The sequence below is a fragment of the Ambystoma mexicanum genome, chromosome 5q (assembly GCF_040938575.1).
Source record: "Ambystoma mexicanum isolate Mex_15411 chromosome 5q, UKY_AmexF1_1, whole genome shotgun sequence".
Taxonomy (NCBI): domain Eukaryota; kingdom Metazoa; phylum Chordata; class Amphibia; order Caudata; family Ambystomatidae; genus Ambystoma; species Ambystoma mexicanum.
In genome coordinates this window covers 907,095,359-907,112,396 of record NC_090933.1, presented here as the reverse complement: position 1 = coordinate 907,112,396, position 17,038 = coordinate 907,095,359, and the positions used below count along the sequence as shown (strand labels likewise).

The window sequence follows — 17,038 nt, the reverse complement described above, 5'->3', positions numbered from 1 at the left end:
CTGTCCCCCCCTCCCTTTGTGTCCCCTCCCTAGCTTGGTTGTGCCTGAAACCCCTCATGCCCTTGCACTAGGAGAAATGCGGTCAGGCCTAATTTGGTAGTTATTTTTCTGTTAGATTATTCGGAAACTTCAAGGCCTAAGAGGGACTACTATATTTCCTTGCTCCCTTCCGGCCTTGAAGCACTTCACTTGTGTATAAGTGCTGTACAAATAAACATTAACAATATGGGCTTGTTTGAAGAGGGGATAGGACAGTGAAGCAGTGTTAAAGAAAAGTACAACTGGATGAAATGAGGATCTAATTATGTGTTAGTGAATTCGAATGAAAAAAGAAGAGTACTGGTTTAAGAAGACTAGGTTTTGAATGTACTGGCCTGGTATAGCAAGACTATTTTGAATTATATATGTATGCTTGCTGACAAAATGGGAGTTCTGCTTTGGCACACAGGCGAGAGAGGGGTTACCTGCACACATGGTAAAGGCAGCCTCAATTTATGTATCTAACTTTGCAAACGCAGCCAATTCTTAGTCCGGTGCGAGCTGCCCAGACTTCAAAACAGAATAATAAGGTTGTGTGAATTTAATTGGGAAGTGGGCGAACATCTCCACAGGTATCTTTAGGAGATGTAGGGAGTAACCAGGAGGAGTTCAGTGCTTCAACAAAAGGAACATTGGGCCTCATTACGACCCTGGCGGTAAGGGGTTTACGCCAGCGTTAGCTGCGCCGACCCCTTACCGCCAATTACGAGGTCCCTTAGCGCCATGGAGGTTTTAACACCCGCTTTTGGCGGGTGTTAAAATCCATGGCGCTAAGGGACCATGGAGTTAATTACGCCACCGTAATTTACGGTGGCGTACTTAACGCCTTCCCCACTCCCATTATGCCCTATGGGGCAAAAATGGGAATGGGGAAGGGTAAATGGGGATTGGGGACTTACCGCCCCGCCAAGGTCGGAATGGGGCGGTAAGTCCACCAACCACCATGGCGTAAACGTAGTTTACGCCATGGTGGTAAAGTCACGGCCCAGGCGGTAACTTACCGCCTGGGTCGTAATGAGGCCCATTGTGTTAATTGAAGTGTGAAAATAGGTCTGCATACCAAAGCTCGAATTCTTTCCTCCCAAATGTGAACATTGACCTTAAAATATGGGACGTTCCCCATCCTACCGCTAGTCCGCTTTTACAAGGGAAAAATTATTCCGATTAAGACTGTGTAGGGTAGAATCGCTGGTGGGTGCGCTCTGGCTCTACTCTAAAGTATGAAAGTATGAGATGTATTGCTGACACCCGCAGCGTCACCAATACATGGAGGCTCCACCCCCAAGCTTCCAAAAAGTATAGGTTAATCAGTATTGAGATGGTGAGTTGCGCAGGGGCAGCAACATATATATAGTTTAAATATGGCCATCCACAAGTGATACAGTTCCATTGTCCCTTGAATTCATCCATAGAAAGCTCAATTTTATCATAAATGTGATTTATTCAGATTCTAATGTCACATGTCTGCCTGCAGCCGACACTTGTTTCGACCATAGGCCATCTTCAAGGCTACCATTTCGAACATGTGTTATACAGATTACATCATCAAATATAACCATGTTACAAAATATAAATCAATAGTAATTTGCTGTTATATACCATATGTGTAAATGTGTGGCCAGCAGGATTGGCAGGGCAAACAGACAAAACATGGAACATAAAATCTAATATAGGCAGTGCTTTAGTAAGTAACTTACTAAAGCACTGCCTAGATTATCTTTTAAGTCAACAAGTGCACACTCGAGGCAATTGTCTTGCCAGATAATCACCTAGAATAGGGATACGTGTATGATGCGACATGAAGTGGTTACTAGCAAATCCTCTGCGTAAGACAAGAAACATAGCATCGGTAAAATGCAATAGTAGAATAGACCTACCACTTTACTAATGATTCAAATATTTGTTTAAATTACACGTCTGATTTTACCCCGTCTTTGTCGAATATCATTAATCTTAGTCACAAATGCAGTTTGCAGGGCCTCTCCCCAACAGTAAATGAAAGCAGCAATTTACTGTTGCTGGTCTTCTAAAACAAAACTTTAAAAAAAGCATTATGATAAGGTACCAATTCTTTGGTGGCAGGATTGCTACAAAGGTTTGGTGTTGCTGGTTGCACATATTAGGGTTGCTAAGGGAGATTAAGAGAGGGCACTCCAGAAGGTTTCACATTTCAGAAAGGTCAACAGCATAAACATTATCACCCTGCCCCCCTGTCCACCTCAAAGAACATAGGACAGAGGCACGCTGGTTTGTGTGCACATTGAAAGTGGCTCTACAACTTAGAATGATCTCAGCGTGCAGTCTCTGGCATGTTGGCATCAGCAATGCAAAATCCGTAAGAGCAGAGAGCTAAAATGACACCACCCGAGATGCAGGACTGAACCCCAAACGCTTTCTGAAGATATAAAGATGATCAAAATAGCATAAAATCGGCTGGAAGTTAGTACAGAGGGTAGCAACGTTAACTGCACCACAGCGACCTAGAGCTCTGGTGTGACAAAAACATTAACTTTTCTTGTAGGTATGGCTTAAGGGCAAGAAGAATTATACCATCTCAAATGTAAGGTAGGATGGAGCTTTGCCGAAAAAGCTTTATGTCATTGTTAGAACTTTGCAAGGAAATCTGGCCAGTGTAATGGTCTCAAAGCAGGCACGATGTGAGCAGTTCTTGGTAAATTCATAACAATACAAGCACCCGTATTTTGAAGAGCTCCAAACAACGAATAGATGTTTTGGTGGCTGCTACATTAAATCACCACCATAGTCTACTCTCACGCCCACAATGGCTCTAGCCACTGTGGTGAAAAGTGAGTTAGAGAAAAAAGGCCTAAACTGTCTCAATAGCATCAGTTTAGAGTTTGCGGAAGCTGCGTATGGATTACTTATGCCGATAAAGAGAAGTCCAAGGAATTACTTTTGCCAACATTGAAAGAGGAGTCCAAAGGCACAACAACAGTCTTGACCGATGATTGAGGTGAATTACATATCCTGAAAGTACAAACTCTGAGTACATCCTTGGATATTTACATTGGGTGGCAGGAAGGACATATAGGATTTCAGTTTTATCTTTATTTAATTCAAGCCAATTCTTGGACATCCAGGATTCTATATTTTGAAAAACATTGAATTTGGTTACAATTGAACTTCAGATGTGGGTTAAGTTGAAGCCACTTTATGCACCATCTGCATAATTCTGGAACTCCAATTTTAAACTCAAAACATTATTCAGAAAACCTCAAATGCAATACATACCTACCTACTGAAAAGGAGTACTAAAGGCTTGAAGTAACAATGTCATACCTCTTTCTTTGCCATCTCACGGAGGCGCCTTGGAAGGCGCTTGATGTCATGCCCCATTGCTCTTCTTCTCATATGCCTAGGCAAAGTGTGAAATAGTTGCGAGTTTGACGACTTCCGGGAGACTGTTTTCAGCATAACGCGCATTTCCTCAGCACGGGCTTGAGCAAACCTAGTTGCTGAAATAAAATAATTTTCAATTTGTACACAAATCACTGGGTTTACAAAATACAATAAAACATTGCAAATATATAAAGTTAACACAGAAAAAATCAAATGTTAAAAAAATAAAAAGATTTCACACCATATTCTTAGCTCGCAATTTTCATGCTAAAGGCAGCTGCAACTGTTTGCACCTTACAGTTTAAAACATTTCAACCAATAATCCTAGTTTTAGCATAAAACGGGCAATTGAGAAAAGAAAAGAAAAAAAGATTGTGTTGCAAATATCCATCATACAGGATTGACACACTGGCCCTGTTGAGTTGGGTCTACATGTGGTAAAACACAGAAGGGGTAGGATTCCTAAACCAGATTTGAGAAACAGGGTACGTGCGCAGGATAATCCTACATAATCCAAGTTATCTAATGGACGGCCATCTACTTGTATATCAAGCAGAGAGTCTAAATATCATGCGAACCCTTGTTCAGTAAAAAGAATCGCACAGAAATTACTCTTCAAAATCGAAACTAGGTTAAATCAGCAAGTAAGTGACATGCTATAGTAAAATGCAATCTTTCAAGAGTTTTAGGAGATTTTAATTAGAAATGTCCAGATTAACTAAAGGAAAAAGATTATGAAATTATACTTTACCCTTGTCGGTTAGGTGTATTTCTTCAATGAGGCTGGACGGGAGACCACTAGGGGGCACGAAGGACAATGGCTGCATAAACTGCTGGCTCTGGGAGGTAAAAGCAGCTTTGCCATGGTTCCCATAGCCCATGGTTAGGCGGATTCAGTGATCAGAGAGCCATGGGGACACCGGAGCACCAACACAGTACTTGTGTGCCGAGGGCAGGGAGACACACCGACATGAGCCGGAGCCTGGTGCGCATGCTGTGCGGAGGCCTGCAAGGCAGAGCAAAAGACTCACGCAACTGCCCATCTCCGAAGTGTAGCACTCGGGCGCATTGAAACTGCGCCATACAGGACCCAGAGTCCTAGAGTTGCTATAGCACCATAGGGAGGAGGATAATACGAGACAAGGTGGAGTAGCCCAATGCACTCGGCAAAGGTGAGGTCTGGATGGATTTGTGCGTTAAGGCATGGGAGGGGATGTTGGCCTGACAGGGTCAGGAAGCGGCAACCCCCAGGGCGGTGGAGAGTATCTTGGGGCAAGTAACATTGGTGGCCATAGCCAGTGGCAGCTGGTCAAGAGCATTGGATCCAGCGGGTGCTGGTGGAGACAAGGCTTAGAGGGAGACCTGATCTTGTGGTGTGCCTACGGCTGAGACGACTTCTAGAGACTTGGATTTCGGGGGATAGCCTTCCCGGGCTCATGGCCTCACAGTGGTTAGCATTTAAGCATGAAGTGGCAGTGTACCAACAGGGTGGCCTGCTGGCTGGACAGAACGCTGCGTCACCCCTGAGACAGGACTTGTGGTAGTTAGCATGTGAAGTAAACCGCCCCAACAGCTGGGTGAAGAACTGAGTGTCCTTAAGACAGACATCCATAGTGCCTTACCGGAAATAAAGGCTTTCAGGGCAGAAGTTCAGACGACTTTGTCCACAATTAAGGAGAGGGCGGAAAAGGTTGAGGACAGGGTGGAGGCCCTGGAACACAACCAGCTCTCGACAGAGGACCTGGAAGTGAAGATGGAGTCGTGATTGCAGGAGCTTGGACATCATAAAACGGAAATGTCACAAAATGGATGTTATGGAAAACAGAGTGCAGGAACAATTTACGCCTTCGCAGTCTTCCTCAGTGTGACAGAGGCACCCCTGTTGACCTTGAAAGAAGGGTGAGCAACATGGTTAAAGGCTTGCTGGGCCCAGAAGATCCCAGTACTGTACTGTTCGACAAGGTTTGTTGTGGAGCTGGCTCTGGATCAGGACCCAGATCTGTGTTGGCCAAGTGTCACAACTTTAGGGAAAAGGAAACCATTCTTCAGGAGAGAAAGGACACTTGGTTTGTTTGAGCGGGAGGGTGTCTTGATCAAGGCATTTCAGGACTTTGTCGTCTCTGGTCCAAGGTACATGCCGACAATGTAGGCTGCTAACATTATGGCTGCAGTCGGAAGGGAGATCTAGATGGAGATATCCCTTTGCGCTGTCCTTTGAGATCAGGGGGACCTGTACGAAATCAAGGAGGGTTATCAGGGTCAACAACTCTTGCATGAGATTCAGGGGGATGTGATGAGGCAAACATTCAAGAAGGCCTTTGCTCAGACCGGAGGCCGGATGATAGTGACTGGAGACTAAAAGTTCAGGAGGATGGATCCTTCCCCAAAGAAAGCTTCTTGAGGTTTTCTTGCATTGTAATGCAGCAGCTCTAGAAGGAGCGCACTGTTGGTGGATGTCTCCCCGGCACCATGTAGGGAATGGCTGTGAAGGTGGTTCGAAATGTAGGTATGCCATTTGATAATCAAATGATTTCCGCACCTCAGGTATATGCAGTAGTTAAAGCAGACCACTTTAATCTATATAACATCAATAGATGCAAGCATCTCTTCGACAGGCCATCTGAAAGTTGTAGTCCAGACAGTAGCTCTTTCCAGAGTGCAGTGGTGCTTGTCAATTTATCTTGGCATCTCAGAGACAATTTTAAATTACAATTTGCACCATTCCTGGCATGAATAATATGACATTTCCCAGGCGTGTCAAGAGCTCAGCTGGCTACAGATTGAGGATATGGTCAAGGAACAAGCCCCCACTCAAACCTGGAAAATAGTGAAAGGAATTGCACTGGATTATCTATCCTATATGGCAAAAGCTTATCAACCAACTCGTTCACTCAAATCTAGTGCTAAAGTCTGCTTGCGGTAGGAAAACTCCACAATACAACACTGCGTGGCAAGTGTTTGGCAGTCCTCGGTTGCAGTTTATGGAATAACCTACCAATTGACATTAGTAATACCCAATTGTTTAGTATTTTCTTTTAATTTTGCGCCTTGATATTAGTTTTACTGACAATTGCTTTTGCGCTTGATAAACTACTACTACGTATGGAAGGTTGTGGCGCTAAATTGGGGTGTGTTTGGGAGCATGGGGGATTTGTGTACTGCACTCCTAGTAGCCCAAGGACGTCTGAGCCCCTCATTGCTCGGGGTTCACTTGATTTAGTGATGGTACAATTTCTATGGTTTGAAGCAGAGGGATGGGGGACATAAGTGTTGGAGGGGGGCCAGGAATGAGAGAGGGTTTATTCTTTCAAGGCATGGATGTAAACATTGTTTTTTCTAAGCTATTGATGGCTACTGGGTGGTTAAGGTGTACATTGTTGCAGGGGATCACGGGTGAGATCAGTGCTGTGATATTGAATGTAAAGGGACTCTAATAACAAACTCTTACTTGGGGAGTTCCGGAAATTGGACTTGTTTGTGCAAGAGACGCATTACCGGCTGTTAAGGATTTCAATCAGGCGACGCACACCTTAGTCTCGGCCCAGTATGCAGCGTGCGATTGAAATGCTTATGTTTTAATGTTAGATTCAATATTGAGATGATATACCACTCATATCACACCCCCTTTTCAAATACCCCGGGTCTCAATGGACCATGAATCAGGCTGGTTGACAAAATATAATATTTATTTGAATATTAAAAGAATTATACAATTTTTAATATGGTGCAGCAATCACCAATGGGGTGATAAGAACAATCGGAATGGAGGCAATGCACCCAATTCAACCCTTTAGCAACACAGATAGAAACACCAGGGAATAGAAACACTTTCTGATTTTCTGAAGGTTTGTACTCAAGTTAGGATTTCCCCCTGCAAAATTCCCTCAACCCACAAACAATCACTTCTGAATGGATATAAGGAAACAGCAGGCAGTTAGGACTATGAATCTGGAAACGGAATTCAAACCTAACTTTCCCTCCTTAAATGAGAGTGAAAGACGGATTTGAAACCCTTGCAATGTTGAAATGACACTCGGGAATGGCTGAATAAAACAATGAATGTGTATAAAAATCTTAAACTAAAACAATTCTTTACTGGAGCAACACTAGAAAGATACTAGCAATCACAAGCACTGGATTGAGCAAAAGCATACAATTCGAAATGACATGGAAGATTGAGAACAGTTTATAATCAAAATGACACGTAAAATTAGCAAACTTTTGCCATTCCCGCCTAAATTTACCAAGACGGTTTTTAATAAAAGGTGAAATATTGTAGATCGATGTGTTGGGGTGTAGCTATGGATCCTAGGTACAATACGGAAGTGAAATCAGGTCTCTAGCTGGTAAATTGAGTGAGTTCTGAAAGATCTAGTGAGGTGCGTTTTGAGAAAATGAAGGCGCAAAAAATGAAAAGAAATACATTTTGACAAGGACAGTTTCTCTACACTAGGGGATTCGGGCTAGGCTACCAGATTGAGACACAGTAAGCTCCGGGCTTGACTCGGGAGTTCAACCCTAGCACCTGCACGCCCGCCCTGGCGGACCCAGTCTGATCGCGTCAAACAGGATTAATAGTTTAGGATTTTACAAGACAAAATTATTAAAGATGTTGGCACTAGCACAAGGAATCAAAGACAGGGTGGCAAAAATGATTGACAATATTACAAGTTATCAGGATAAGTATAGGATGACAGAGATTGGTATGGACAAAGCAAGGCAAGGTACACTATGTTTTCTATGGTTCCTATTGATACTCACAGTCCACTTTAGTGGACAGTCAGCGGTTCTGGTCGCCACATGGATATGGTCTAAAAGAACAGCCGGACAAAATCAGTAGGGCAGGATCAGCTGGGCATGGACTGGTTATCGGTTAGCACTTCTGGTTACTGGATAAGATCGGGCATCAGGAGAGCAGAATGGCAGCAGCATGCAGTGAGTGGCAAGCCAGGTCAATTCAGGATGCTTCCCAAAACACCACAGCATTTCCCTTGGTTATTGGGATTATTTTAGAAGTGAGGCCTAGCTGAAGCAGGATCAGCAATGCTTAGCCTTGTGGTTGGGATCTGGAGTTTAGATGGATAAATGCAAGATGAAGACAGGAACAGGACGCCAGCGTAGGAAATCAGGAATGTGTGCGTTGTCAGGGGCTCTTATTTATAATGCCAGGTCACATCACAGTATATGACAGGGGCAGGCTTTACTACACACGCCTCCAACAATAGGATTGGGCAAGGGTAGAAGTCTCTGCCTAGCTCTTTGCTGGTAGGATCTCAGAAAAACTATATCATGTTTATGGGGTGATATTTACAATGTGCAGAACCCTCCCAGAGTTACTGGAACTCAAATCTAATTTTGCCACAACCACATATTTACACAATTGCAACTTTAGTAAATCAGATACACAGGGTACATATTTTTTTCCTCACATTTCAATCCAAACCCCCAGTCCGTGGGGCTTGGTTTTGCGCCTCTAACTGTTTTTTGCACTTTTTACTGGGATTTACATTTCTCCAAATTTACACATGAGTGGGGATTGTGATAAGGAAGATATGTACATTTTACATTTGCAACATGGATGCTTTTCTTGTAATTCCACATATATCACCATTTCTGTCCCCTCGGTGTCACTGCATTCTACCAAGTTTTAAACTAAAGGCTACACATTTACTTTTACACTGAAAATTCTACATCGTTAGCAAATTTGGTAACCGAGTTAAAAGTCTTTAAAGTTTCCTCATGGAATAGTCTTTCAAACAAATGGGAGTCACTGTCTCATTTTCTTTTCTCTCCAGCTGACACCAACTGGCATTTCCTTTCAAGCAAGATTGGGGGGGGGGGGGGGGGGGGGGAGTTCCTTCAGCCTGATTGAAGTTTTAGGGTCTTTCACACCTCTGGCTTCCTTCCCTGAGAACTGGATTGTCCTGGGTTCCAACAGAGACGAAAGTCTGTTCCACCCTATAATTATCAGTGGGTTGGCAGGATCTGTTGGGAGAGATAGCCCTTTTGGCAGAAAATCAGTTTTTCAACTTGGTAACTCAAGCCACCCTGGGTTTAACATCTTTCACTTTTGATCTTAAATCCAGAATTAAATAAGCCTGTTACATCAAATAACACATGCAATATATTCTCCCCAGTAACCAACCCCTTTATATTTCTAAAGACAAGTAAAAAAACTTTTTTTATTGGCTTATTTGGTTTCTTCATTGAAAAGCTTTAGCCCATACAAAATATAAATATCCATACAACAACTGTTTGCAAAAAAAAAAAAATCAAGTGAACTTCAAATATACAAGACAAGAAGGAAGCAGAAAAAGAAGCAAAAAAGGGACATGTACCAAAAAGAAACAAAAAGAATAAAATAGTTTGTTATAGAATACACTAGGTTCATAAGGTATCAAGTCAATCTTTTCATAGTTCATTCTCGATCGTCGCTGTCTAACAGAGCTCTTCCAAATTTAAAGTTCTACTGTACAATTGCTAGTTTTGTAGATATCAGTAGCAAAAGTGTCGTCAGAGCAATTATTTTTGATTTCTCTCCTTCAACCAAGATAGTCCACCAAAGCTTTTCTGAGGAGGCCCCATATTTGGTAATAATATCTCCCATAGTAGTGAGTCTTCCTGTTTTCAGGAGCGAACAGTTCATAACTAGGTATTTAATTGTACGAGTGGAAAATTGTTCTTTGCAGAGAGTGCAAATGAAATTTGATTCAGCACCCTGTATGGAGAACTTTTATTTACCAGTGTACCGTTTTAAAACCCAGGCATTCGATTTTCCTCATTTTGTAAGCAGCCTATTTTCACACGTGGTGCAAACTGACATTCATTTCTTTAATTCGGTTTTGGGCAGCTCACTCATATTTCCTCAATGTCCTTGCAGCTAAAGTCATTTTTCTGAATGCATGAGTTTTATCTGAACACTGGTATATGAAATTGACCAGGCTCAGATAGTTAAAGTTCTTTTGAAGACAGCTGATGTTTGCTACATTGTAAAGAAAATGAACGTGCATTGCCGTGTTAGTAAAAAATAAAGATCCTTGTTCATTCCAAGCTACTTTGACTGGGCCTTTCATTCAGGAATTATGCCCGGTTTTACAGAGGCACAAGGACTTCTTCTGGGCATTGCAGGGCCTTTTCAATCATAGTAGTTTCATGAGGAATGGATGAATTTAGCATCAAGCAGCATTTATAAAGGTTAACAAGTTTTCATTTGGAAAGGGAATATTGGTTTTTCAGCAACGCAATGCTGCCTCCTTCACTTAATTCCAGTTAAATGTCTCAGAACACGCAGGCACGCTCCTGCAGTGTATCCCCTGTTCCACCCCGCCTGAAATGTGGGTGGCAGGATGATGCAGCCATCTTTTTGGTTGTTAAAAACATAGTTTTGAGATACTGGTGCGCGCAGGAGCCAGCACTGCCATTTTGCTGTGTCTTGCACCAATGCAGTAAAGTGATGTGGTAAATCACAGCTGAGTGGGTGAATATATCCCACACAGTGAGAGTAGGAATTCAGTTTGAGTGGTGGGGCAGTCCTCCTGGGCCTCGGTGTCATGATGCCTACCTCCAAGGAGCCAGGTCCGACCCAGCAACCCCAGAGGCAGGCATCATTTCCCCCAGGGGAGTGCCAGCGGGCCCAAGCTGGGGCTCTTTGGACTCAGTCCTGGCGCCTTAGGCGCCAGGCTCATGTTGGACCTCTGTCCTGGCACCTAAGGCGCCAGGCTCATAAAGCTAGACATGTGTTCAAGTGTTTTAATATGCACTTACCTGATGCAGACCATGTTGCCACATCCAGGCACTCTTGAGGCCTGAATAGGAACTACTTTACCTGTGGGACTACTTTCCACCCGGGTGTGATTGGGGAAGGATACATACCTGATCGGAGGAAGGATACACACTTGGAACTTCTTCCAAAGCTATTTAAACCACACCCGATCAGCAACTCACGCTTCGCGTTGTTCTGCTCCTGGCAGCTGGACGCTCACTGTGTCAGCTCCTGCATCTGGACTTCAGCCACGCCTGTCAGCATCCTGGGTCACCTGCAAAGGGAGACGAGACCTACCAGCTAATCTGCACCACGGAGACATCACCGACGATCCTGAAAGGGAAGCCATCATTTTTAAAAGCATTTCGTTACTATCGCTGCAGCGCTGCATTTCACTCACCTTTCCTGGGTTCCTCCATCTTCAGCAGCGATCATCCGGATACACAGCCACTTCCCAGAGCCTAGAGAAAAAGACAAGAATAAGAGGTGAGAGAAGGAAGGGAATAGGAAAAGCTCAGTTTCCTTCTAAGACTTACCTGTTGGGTCATTCCCATTTCATTTCGGGTCTTGCTGCTTCCAAGCAGGACCCCGGCCCCTATGGGGAAAAAAGACAAAGACATTAGATGAGCGAATGCAAAAACATTACCTGAGCGCTCATCTAGGACTTACCAGATCTTTACTGGAACTGCAAGTTTCACTTCGGGTCGGCGCCATATCTCCGGCATTCCGAACCCCGGCCCCTATGGGGAAAAGACATCAACATCAGCGCTTTGTTGCAAGAAGTCTCCAAAGGAATCTTCATTCATCACCTGAAAAAAGACAATGAACATTATTATTTAAAGCTTGAACTTTTGAACTTGCAACAGAACTTTTACAGCGCCTTAGCAGTATAATCAAGCTTACCTGAACTCCCATCCAACCTCAATCCAGTGAAGTAACTGGGTTCAACGCGCCCCTGCGTCAGAAGCAGGATGGAGAGCTCGTCCTTTCAGACCCGAAGGTGAGACTTCACGGGGAATCGTGGAAGGGTATCGTGGAGGGTTGGAAGAGAGTGGGAGGCTTGAGCATAACTCAGTCAGTAGGTAATACTCCCTTTTCACGCACAGGGGAATATTCCTGCGAGCCGGAGAAGCCAGAGTAGAGGGCCCTTCCTGTCCATCTTCAGAGTCCTGCGCTTCACCATTGAAGAAGCATCAGCACTCGAAGCCAGACCTGCGCCTCCGTGGGAATCAGGTGAGCGTTACACTCGGAAGGCGTTCTGAAGAAGGGCAGAGTGGGCATTCTTCTGGCAAAGTCATTGTTGCTGAAGGCTTTGCAATTTAGGAGAGCGCTTGAAGGGATAATGCTTATGGCTGGAGGTTTTCTGGGCGGGTCACTATGGCCGCTCTTTATGCCCCTCACACAAACAAACTATCCTTTGTTCGATTGCCCTTCACTATACTTGAGCAATGATCAGAGGGATTCACAATAGGTGGTGGTGATTTTAATGTAATCCAAGGCCCATTGCTTCACTGAAAGTTGGGGAGGAACCCCGCATGCAGGGAGCTGGAGGGCGAGAATGTGGAGTTCGCAAACTTCATCTCAATCCACTTTTGGTTAGATGTATGAAGGTCTCAACATAGCCAGCCAGTTGGATATACCTTTTATTCACTACCACAGGATATGTGCACTAGAATAGATCTCCATCTGCTCATGAAGGAACATGGCAGATCTTCATGCACTATGACATTGGAAATTATTGCATGGTGGGATTATTACATGGATGTCATGAGGTTTAAGTTGGGCCATGGCAGAACAACCTGGGACCAGATGGTGCTGTAACGACTCCCGTCGGTGAGATTCTGTGTTCAGGGAATGTGGCTGCTTTTTTTAGACAAATGATTCTGAAGAGGTGTCACCTTTAGAGGGATTCTCATTGCAGATGGGGCAAAGAAAAAGAGGGAGTGTGGGCTGCTGGAGAGTCGGTAAAAGGGCAAAATTGGCCAGCTGCAGGCCAGCTTGAATAATGGCAGAGTGCAGTGGGGGTAGCGGGGGGGGGGGGTTCCCTGACCTGCTATTGTATTATAAGTGCAATTAAGAGTAATGGTGGAACAGCTTAACCCGCACACTTCCAAAAAGTGGTTAGACCTACAGACTCCCGGTTTCCTTGGGAGATTGGCTGTGGGTCGCACAGAGGAGAATTCCTAAAAGGGTCCTTGAACAGCCAGTGGTGTGGAGTACGCAGAAAGAGGGGAACAATGGCTTACGTCTTGGCCTTCTCCATTGAATTGTATTTAGGCCCCTCCCTCGCGGGGTCTTATTAATGAACTGCTGGGGTTTCAGAGATGGTAGATGGTAAAAGCGTGACTGGAGATGGCCGGACAGATATGGGAGCACGGCTGATTTATGTGCCAGGAGCAGATGGAGGAGTGTCTATAGATCGGTGCCCTGCCGATTATAGACTATATAAAATTGAAGGGAGCACTTTCAGAACCAAGGTGGAGGGGATAATCTCTGTAGGAAGCAGAAAGCCTTTGAAAAACGGATGCTTCTAAAGAAACACTAAGGAACTGATCTCTAGTTTATATAGAGAGCTGTTGCTTGTGGAACCAACACATGAGGGGAGGGCTAAGATAGACTGGGGTAGAGACCTGAACTTGGAGATCACAATGCATTATGGTATAGAATTAGTTGAAAATTCTCGCAGGCTACAGTGTCCCTGCAATATAGATGGCAGGCAATCAAGCTGTTGCACAAATAGTTTACTCCCTCGATAAATTGGCCAAGATATACCCAGGAGTAAACCCTAGCTGGTGGAAGTGTGGTTATAGAGAGCTAGATTGCTGGCATATGTGGTGTGTAAGGGATTTCAATCTGGCACACACCCAAGTCTCGCCCAGCATGTAGTGCGCAAATGAAACCCTTATTTATTTTTATCTGTAAATTCAATATTTCGAATGATATACCACTCATATCACACCCTTCTCATGAGACCGCCCCGGTCGCCCTGAACCAGGAATCAGGCTAGTTTGCAAAGCTAATTTATTTATGTATTTAGAATTTAAATCACAATATATTTTAATAGGTAACAACAATCACCAATGGGGTGACAAAACACTGAATAATATCTTTAATGCACTAGGAATCAAGTAATGGGCACAAAAACAAATGCAGCAAAGAATAGAATAATTTTGGATTGGTTTAGAACAGATAGCACTATGGTTAAGGGTTCCCCCTGCAACACCCCTCAACCCCCCAATAGGCAATTTAAATAGATGTGAGGAGAAAGCAGGTGCTCAGGAATAACGCGGATCAAAACAGAATATCACTCTCGCCTTCGCCCTTTAAACACAAGAGAAAAACGGAATTGACTTTTCAACTGTCAGGATGGCTTTGAAATTGGCTGAGCAAAAACACCAAATGTGGTCAAAAATGCTTAAATTATTATACATTTCTAAGGGAGCCGCTTTGAACAGATGCAAGCAAACAGCAATGATTTAATCAAACGAAAACAATTGAAATCTCAAAGTCAAACTCAAAGTGGGAAATAATTTAAAGCTAATTCACACGTGTAAACTTTTCAAAATGTCAATTCGCAGCAAACTTTTCCTTATGCGATTTTTGATATAACGTCAATTAAATGTTAGGTACGAGTAGGAGTTAAAATTTCGCTTCTTCCATCTTAAAAATTGAGGGAGTTATGGAGGTTTTAGTAAGAGGTGTTTTTACGAAAATAAAGACACAAAATTTGGGCAAGACTTCAGTTTAGAATCGAAAAATATGCCTTATGCTTTTACTCAAGGCGAGAGTGTTTGGCTAGGCAACCAAGTCAGGACACAGTAAGTTCTGAGACGGATTCATGACTTCAGTAACAGATCCCCATCACTTTCCCAGCGGCACCAGTCCAAAGACTCAAAGTGGTACTTATGGATCAGAGTTACACAAACAAAGAGGACAATGAAATTGGCGCTTTAGCAACTAGACAGAAGAAAATAGCACTAAAGATTTTGACACTTAGTTTATGAAAGTAGGGATAGTTCAGAGATTAGAGTAGAACAAGATAAGCAAGGTATACAATAGTTCTCTAGCGTCCCATTAATACTCACAATCCACTGGGATTTAAGATTTTTGGACAGTCACGGTTCTGGTCAATGGATTGGGTCCATCAAGGAAGGACAGCACATCAGGCGCGGGACTGGATCAGCTAGGCCGGTCACCGGATTTGCACAGGATCTGCCCTTCTTGTTTATGGGTATTTCAATCAGCGGGATAGCGAGTTCACCAGACAAGCCTTATGGTAGCAAGCCGGATAGTTTCAGGATGATAGTTCAGGATGATTTCCCTCACTACTGCGCTTCACTGGGTTGTGAGAAAAAGTTTGAGGATTGAGGCCTTGCTGAAAATGGTTCAGCTACTGCTTGGCAAGATTCTTGGCATCTGGATCTGGAAGGATGTTAAAGGCTGGATGTTGAATGCTGGAACAAAGTGCTTTGCTGGAATCAGGAAAGTGAGTCTGTGAGTGAGTCCCTATGTATTGTCAACTGTCTCCATTAATCCTTTCAAATGACATCACAAAATGGGTGTATGGGCCGGCTTAATTAAGCTCGCCCCTGTGAACTGGGATTGGAGCAGAACCTCCTCTCGGCCTTGCATCTGAGTGATTGGATCAAGGACGGATGATGTCACATTTATGGTTTGGCTATTACAGTTCTTAGAAACCTCTAGTAGCCACTAGTATCAAAATCGAATTTTGTCCTAAATACCTATTAATACATGGTAACCTCTACAAAAAAAAAAAAAAAAAAAAAGCACAAAAAGTTTCCATATTTTATATAGTATCTGTTCATCAAAATCCCACAGCTGAGAGGCCTCGTTTCACCTTTCTGCAGAATTTCTTCCATTTCGCCATGAACACATTTTCCAAACTGTCTGCAAATTTCCAGAAATGTGTGTGTTTAACATAGGGATGTTTGTATAAAGTTTCACAGTTCTAGCATTAATACAGTTCACATAAAACCATATATATTGCCATTCCTGTCCAGAATATGTAACAGTTCCACCGCCTCTTGAAAGGTACAGCCAAAAATTAGACTAACAAATCTGTCCTTTTTAGATTTTTCACTACTTTGGATAACAAGTTATGAGTCTCTAAAAATTGCTCACTATTTATTCTTAGCAGCAAATGGTCCGCCCTTTGTCTCTCCCTGGAGCTCAAGGAGTAGCCCCCTCCTTTGGGGAATTCCTTCATGGAGCAGTTTACGACCCCTTCACACGTCTGTTTCCTGGCCTGGGGATCTGACATTGTTCATTCCCTGGCTGTAGGCGAAAGTCTGGCCTAACCCACAATTATCATCTATCAGTGAGTTTCTGCTGAGAGGATTTCCTTCCCTTGGGAGAAACTTGTTTTTCCACTCCTTGCAGACCCAGCCAGGCTAATGTATTCTTAATTTCTTAAAATCCAGCAGAAACCAAACTATTTGCATCAAATGACATGGTCAAATTACTTTATTAGCTTTAAACCTGTGGGATCAAAAACAACTCAGATCTGTATTCTTTTCAGCAACAAATCCTTTAAAGGTTTGCTAATCCGGCAGACTTTTAGTTTAGATCACGATACGGCTGTCATTCACAGGTAGCCCAGTGTGCTGCACACAGATTTTGACAGGATCTGTCATCCGCAGGCAATCCAGTTTTTCTGAGAAAATGTTTTGCTCTTCACATTTTAGGACCTTGTACATTTAGAATGCTTCATTAGATTAACTGAATTTTAGCACCAAGCAAGATTTTGAATGTTGAGAAGTGTTGTGTACAGCCATTTTGGAGTTTTTAGCAACAAAGTAAATGTCATTTACAGGCGAATTTTGTTCACTTGCAAAGTGCTGCTTTTCCCTCTGCACT

The 17,038-nt window shown here is 43.4% G+C and overlaps 1 protein-coding gene across 1 annotated transcript in view; it reads right to left on the bottom strand.

Annotated features, from left to right (window-relative positions):
* The window catches only part of POP1 (POP1 homolog, ribonuclease P/MRP subunit), a 1,381,968-nt gene that overhangs the window by 1,173,424 nt on the left and 191,506 nt on the right, over window positions 1-17,038 (bottom strand). Inside the window, exon 4 of the mRNA XM_069621412.1 lies at window positions 3,340-3,515. Within this exon, the coding sequence (XP_069477513.1) occupies window positions 3,340-3,515 (176 nt within the window). The remainder of the gene's footprint in view (window positions 1-3,339; window positions 3,516-17,038) is intronic.